Source organism: Lipotes vexillifer, unplaced genomic scaffold (genome assembly GCF_000442215.2).
Source record: "Lipotes vexillifer unplaced genomic scaffold, Lipotes_vexillifer_v1.1 scaffold316, whole genome shotgun sequence".
Lineage (NCBI taxonomy): Eukaryota > Metazoa > Chordata > Mammalia > Artiodactyla > Lipotidae > Lipotes > Lipotes vexillifer.
This window is the reverse complement of record NW_006780802.1, coordinates 607,141-613,842: the sequence shown is the minus strand read 5'-3', so window position 1 is coordinate 613,842 and position 6,702 is coordinate 607,141. Positions and strand designations below refer to the sequence as shown.

The following is a 6,702-nucleotide window of genomic DNA, read 5'->3' as shown; positions in this document are numbered from 1 at the left end:
CACGCCCGCCGAAGCTACGGGCTCGGCCCGGCTCCGCGCGGAGTTGCAGCGGTGGCCGGATGCCAAGTGTAAGTGTAAGTTGCTATGGAAACCCCGACAGAGGCGAGTTCCGAATCCGGAGCGAGACGGAGCCCCGGGCGCCGCCGGATACGCCCCTCCGCATCCCGGCCCCCCGGCCCCCGGGCGTCCGCGCGCTCAGGCCCCAGCCCGAGGCCGACTCGAGGTGCTTCTCCTGCCGCCCCAGCACCCAGCTCCGGAAATGCCAGGGATGCAGATAGAGCAGAATTTGCTTTCCCTTTGTATCGCGTCAAAACGTGCCAGGTTCTGGTTGCCGGAACCGCTTAAAACAACCAGAACCCCTGGGAAGCCAGGGCATGCTCCTGGATTTTCGATCGAAGATCCATAAGGAAGTTTTACCCTAAATTTGGAGTCCTGGAACAAGCCCTAGCGGTTGGTAAATATCTGCGGGGAGCGTGTAGCGTCTGCAGCAGCCGTGGGGCTGCTGGGCTGGAGGACAAATGGAAGAAAGAGACCCGAATGCTCTCAGCTCCCAGCCCCCACCCCAGACCTTTTCTTCTCCCTCCATGGAATGACCTGAGGGACCAGAGATTACTTTTCTTGGATCCTTTTTCACCTTTTCAGTAGAATTGATTGAGGTCTGATCAGTGAATTCTTTCTGTAGAAGACGTTGGGACAGTCCAGCTGCACAGTGTTAAACGAGTTTTATGAACTCCTTCAGCATTTCAGAGCATATAGTTAGTGGGAGTTGGAGATAATCTCGATTCTCTTTTTGTGAATTATGGCCAATATTTCTTTGTCTTGCAGGATCTTTTATCAAGCAGAAATGCATCGAACAACCAGAATCAAGATCACTGAGCTAAATCCCCACCTAATGTGTGTGCTTTGTGGAGGGTACTTCATTGATGCCACAACCATAATAGAATGTCTACATTCCTGTAAGTACAGTTTTAGACCTTTTCTTGTGTCGTGTATATTTAACATCTTGTCCTGAATTTGAAAACTAACAATTCCCACTGTCCTTGAGAATGTTGGTACAAAATGAAGAAGTTGTTTTCCGCTCTTGCATTTAGTGACTTTTTGTTAATGCATATTTAATAAAATATTGTATAAATATAAATTGTATAAGTGTTCTCAGGATATTAACTGAGTTTGTTTATTTAATTAGAAATGCCTTATGGTATTTACCATTTTGTTACTACTAGTTCTCTATTTCTGACACTAATTTTATTGCTTAGCATCTACTTCCTGAACTTTAAAAAATTTGTGTTTTTATTTCTAGTCTGTAAAACGTGTATTGTGCGTTACCTGGAGACCAGCAAGTATTGTCCTATCTGTGATGTCCAAGTTCACAAGACCAGACCACTACTGAATATAAGGTAGGAAAATGTTTAAAAACACTGTTTGTAATTGTTATTGGAATTGCATAATTATTGAATTTAGTGTTTATTTCTTCACACAAAATTTATCCTTCAGTCGCCGTCTAATGCATGTACTTTGTAGAGGAGGATAGCCCTTAATTTCTTGGCCATTTTAACGATGACTAACTTTAAACAGAATTCAATATTATTTAAGGGATTTTAAGATTTTTTAAAATCATTTTAAAAAATGGAATTAGTTCTCCATTTTTGCATTGCTTTATTGACCTTGTGACAGGCAAGAGTGCATGTGTTTAAACTGCTTCCATTCTCTCCTCTTTGTTCTCTTTCATATTAGCTAATTCAGTAATTTGGAAGGCACACTTTTCTTGACTTAGTGAAATGTGAAGAATTTATTAGTGAATATAAAATAGAGTATTCTACTAATTTAAAAACAGTGCTACTACATAAAGAAGTTTTATCATAATAATCATGTTGATGTAGTTATAGACAGTGTTACAATCAAGTAAAATACTAACAGAGAAAACAAAGAATGTTTAAAAACTTAATGAACATTTTTAGTCTTTACCATATTAGTTGATAGTTCATTTTCTAATTTATTCTTTTTCAGGTCAGATAAAACTCTTCAAGATATTGTATACAAATTAGTTCCAGGGCTTTTCAAAAGTGAGTAACTTGCTTAAAAATGAATTTTTAAAAAGTATTTTATCACTTTTACCTGCTATATTTAAGTCTTTTTTTTCCTCCTCTTTAGATGAAATGAAGAGAAGAAGGGATTTTTATGCAGCTCATCCTTCAGCTGATGGTAAACTCTTTAGAGGGGGAAAGACATTTTATTTGGAGGGAGAACTTATCCAGTAATTTATTAAAATTAAGCTTAAAAGTACCAGTTCCATTCTTCTATATGTATAATATTTAATTAAATATTTAATTCTTAAAAATTGAATTAAAAAATGTCTTTATAGCTGCCAATGGCTCTAATGAAGATAGAGGAGAAGTTGCAGATGAAGATAAGAGAATTATAACTGATGATGAAATAATAAGTTTGTCCATTGAATTCTTTGACCAGAACAGGTAAATTCTTTAGGAAATGTGTTTTATGCTAATATATTTGTTAGATATATTGTTTGCCTAATAAATTATGTGTTTCTTAGATTGGATCGGAAAGTAAATAAAGACAAGGAGAAATCTAAGGAGGAGGTATGTTCCATGATACAAAAACACATAGAAGATGCATTGTTTGGATTCTAGATTTTATGAGAGTGTATGTTGCCCTTTAGAATATCCTAGGGTCAGATGTTGCTATCAAATAGAAGAAAATCATCATGTTTGTTGTTTAAGAGTGATCTGTATTCGATAGTTACTAGATAGAATTTATCTTATATATGATTACTATTCTTACAAAATATTTTCAGTAATTAATGTTTAATGCTTTGATGTACTGAAGGAATCTGTTCATTTAGTATTTATAATAATAGCAAACTCAAAGTATAGCTGAGAACTTAGTCAAATCTCAGCTTTGGTATTCGTACCTTTTGTCATACTCAGACATCTCTCTATTTTTTTTTGACTTTAAAAAAAATCTTAAAGTTAGGAATTTTTAAAAATTATTTTTCTTAAATATGCTCTTAGGTGAATGATAAAAGATATTTACGATGCCCAGCAGCAATGACTGTGATGCACCTAAGAAAGTTTCTCAGAAGTAAAATGGACATACCTAATACTTTCCAGGTATCTACTTTATAGTCTTCATGCATTTTATGTAAATCTTTAAAAAAAAATTTCAATGACATTTTTCTTTTTGGATTCTAAACCCAAAAAAGCAACGGAAATTTTTTTTTTTAATTTAGTACTTTATTTGGAAATAGCTCATAAAATATTTGGTATGGATTCTGTTTTACGCTGTGAAAACAAATCCCTTAATAATTTCAAGAAATGTTTTCCCTCATTTGAAGTTTCCAGAGGGATTCTTTCTTTGTCCAAATGTTTGGAGAAAATGTTTTTTAAAAGCATTTTTGGATTCTATTTAGATGGCCAAAAAAATCTAGATGTACCATCATTCTTTGTGATGCCTAATAATTGAAGTGTTGTTTTTCAACAGATTGATGTCATGTATGAAGAGGAACCTTTAAAGGATTACTATACACTAATGGATATTGCCTACATTTATACCTGGAGAAGGGTAAGTAGCGTACCTGATGCTCGCAGGTTATTTTTGTAGACTGTACTTAAAGATCTAAGACTGATTTTTTTTTTCCTCTTAACTTTATAGAATGGTCCGCTTCCTTTGAAATACAGAGTTCGACCTACTTGTAAAAGAATGAAGATCAGTCATCAGAGAGATGGACTGACAAACGCTGGAGAACTGGAAAGTGACTCTGGGAGTGACAAGGCCAACAGCCCAGCAGGAGGTATTCCCTCCACCTCTTCTTGTTTGCCCAGCCCCGGCACTCCAGTCCAGTCTCCTCATCCTCAGTTTCCTCACATTTCCAGCACTATGAATGGAACCAGCAGCAGCCCCAGCGGTAACCACCAATCTTCCTTTGCCAATAGACCTCGAAAATCGTCAGTAAATGGGTCGTCAGCAACTTCATCTGGTTGATACCTGAGACTGTTGAGGAAAAAATTTTAAACCCCTGATTTATATAGATATCTTCATGCCATTACAGCTTTATAGATGCTAATACATGTGACTATTGTCCAATTTGCTTTCTTTTGTAGTGACGTTAAATTTGGCTATAAAAGATGGACTAGATGTGATATTCATATGGACGTTAATTGAAAAGAAAGATTATTTCTCGAAAGAATTGATTTCTGAGAAAGCAGGCAAGATGTTTTTCTGTGTGTTAGGACAGATGTGAAATGGTTTCTGTAACCATTGTTTGGATTTGAAAATCTTCTGCAGTGGACATAAACATTGGGCCATAGTTTGTTAATCTCAACTAACGCCTACATTACATCCACCCTCATTGTTCTTGTTATTATGCTGTTTTGTGAACCTGTAGAAAACAAGTGCTTTTTATCTTGAAATTCAACAAATGGAAAGAATATGCATAGAATAATGCATTCTATGTAGCCATGTCACTGTGAATAACAATTTCTTGCATATTTAGCCATTTTGATTCCTGTTTGATTACTTCTCTGTTGCTGCGCGAAACCGATCAAAGGAAAGTAAACTTCAGTTTTACAATCTGTAAGCCTAAAAGCGGGTACTACCGTTTATTTTACTGACTTGTTTAAATGATTCGCTTTTGTATGAATCAGATGGCATTATGCTTATTGTACAATGCCATATTGGTATACGACATAACAGGAAACAGTATTGTATGATATATTTATAAATACTATAAAGAAAATATTGTGTTTCATGCATTCAGAGATGGTTGTTAAAATTCTCCCAACTGGTTCGACCTTTGCAGATACCTATGTTTGAGCCTTATCACCATAGGATATTTTTAATGTGGATATTTAATTCTAAATTTTGTTCCATTGGAAGCGATTGGCGTATCGTAATACTGACTTTTCTCTAGTAATACCTGTTTACTTTGAAATTAATAGTTGCATTAAAGAAAAACTTTTCACTAAGGAAATTGGAAATGCTTTCTTCATTTCCCATTGCTTATGATGGAATTCATGTGTTTTTAAAATGCATATTGATCGCTGTAATTCTAAAACAAATATTTTAAATCAGCAAATTGCTGGAAGAAGGCATTTTATCTAAAATTATTTTAACATGTGGCATAGTGGAAATTTCAAACTTAAGAATTGCTTTTACAGTTATAAACAGTGGAATATGCCCTCTCTGTAACGTCTGGAAATAGAAGCAATTTATTGTGAGCTTCTACAAGTATTCGTTTTTAAATACAGTGAGCATGTTGAATTTAAAGTATGAATATCCCCAACAATTTTCAGTTTGTGTTTTGCTTTGGTCGAACTTGTTCATCACCCATCAAGTTATTTGTGAGGGTGTTTATTCTCTATGAATATTGTTTCATGTTTGTATGGGGAAATTGTAGTTAAACATTTCATTGTCCCCCATCTGCAAAAGAAGCACAATTCTATTGCTCTCTCTTGCTTATAGTCATTAAATCATTACTTTTACATATATTGCTGTTACTTCTGCTTTCTTTAAAGATACAGTAAATGAAGTTTTATGAAACCACAAAATACATATATTTTTATTTTGACCTAAATTTGTACAGTCCCATTGTAAGTGTTGTTTCTAATGATAGATGTAAAATTAAATTTCATTTGTAATTGGAAAAAATCCAATAAAAAGGATATTCATTTAGAAAATAGCTAAGACTTTAATAAAAATTTGATATGAAAAGCACAATGTGCAGAAGTTTTGGAAACCCTATTGTGGATTACAACAGGTAAAAGCTGAAGAACATCCATTGCTGTCTTAGTGATGTTGCTGAGAGTACATGCTTTGTTGTATAATTGCTTGAAAGCCCAATTGAAAGATGTATCTGTTTATTTACTCTACAATCTTTGAAGTAAAAGTTACCCATGTTTGCCAATTTTGGTGAATTTAACTTATTTTTCTAGGCTTTTCTTCTCAAGTTGTTCATGATGTTATCTAAGACAAGAAAAAAAAGTTAATGGAAGTTTCAAGTGATGTTTTTATTTTGGATATGACTGTGTATATAAAAAATGCAAAAATATTTTTCAAAGGCTAAAAACTTCAAGTGCTAGTGGATTGTCATTTGACTTACACAAAACCAAGTCATAGGATCAACACAGAACTCAAAGATTTTACATCTCAACCTTTTTATGGACTTATTTTTGAAATTACCTAGTAAAATATCAGATATTGCATTTATGGCTTACCTAACACTATTTCACCATATTTGAAAACATGTCCATTTATTTTGTTTGAAAGAGGAATTTCCCCCCTACTCAATTTGAGAATTGCTTAAGTTTTAAAGGCTATTTCAGCTAAAATTTGTCTTTTAATAAAACAAGAGAGTATAATGTTTTGTATTTTATAAGCAGCCAACACGGGTTTGACAATTAGGCTTTAAAACTTTTGCTGAACTACCACTTAAAATTTCAATGTTACAAAAACCCATATCAAAGCTGCTAACTTTGTAACTCTTAGCAGTCAAGGCAGGGTGCGTGAAAAGTCGGCTTTAAGTTTGGCTTTTGCTTCTGAAGAGTATTCTGGGATTCTATACCACAAAGTTAGAGCTAAAAATATTCCACAGAAAATGCCTAAATTGATTTCACAGATTTTAGCTTAAATGCAAAAAAAGAATGAGGCTGGTTGCTGTTGTATAAATAGTGATCTATCTTGCTTTAC

At 34.5% G+C, this 6,702-nt stretch overlaps 1 protein-coding gene across 1 annotated transcript in view; it reads left to right on the top strand.

Moving 5' to 3' along the window:
- BMI1 (BMI1 proto-oncogene, polycomb ring finger) overlaps positions 1 to 5,920 on the top strand; it is a 10,428-nt gene extending 4,508 nt beyond the window's left edge. The window contains exons 2-10 of the mRNA XM_007454167.1: positions 826 to 956; positions 1,301 to 1,397; positions 2,008 to 2,063; positions 2,152 to 2,202; positions 2,363 to 2,471; positions 2,552 to 2,597; positions 3,030 to 3,128; positions 3,499 to 3,579; positions 3,670 to 5,920. Of these exons, the coding sequence (XP_007454229.1) occupies positions 845 to 956; positions 1,301 to 1,397; positions 2,008 to 2,063; positions 2,152 to 2,202; positions 2,363 to 2,471; positions 2,552 to 2,597; positions 3,030 to 3,128; positions 3,499 to 3,579; positions 3,670 to 3,999 (981 nt within the window). The 5' untranslated portion in view covers positions 826 to 844 and the 3' untranslated portion in view covers positions 4,000 to 5,920. The remainder of the gene's footprint in view (positions 1 to 825; positions 957 to 1,300; positions 1,398 to 2,007; positions 2,064 to 2,151; positions 2,203 to 2,362; positions 2,472 to 2,551; positions 2,598 to 3,029; positions 3,129 to 3,498; positions 3,580 to 3,669) is intronic.
- The last annotated feature ends 782 nt before the right edge of the window (positions 5,921 to 6,702 follow it).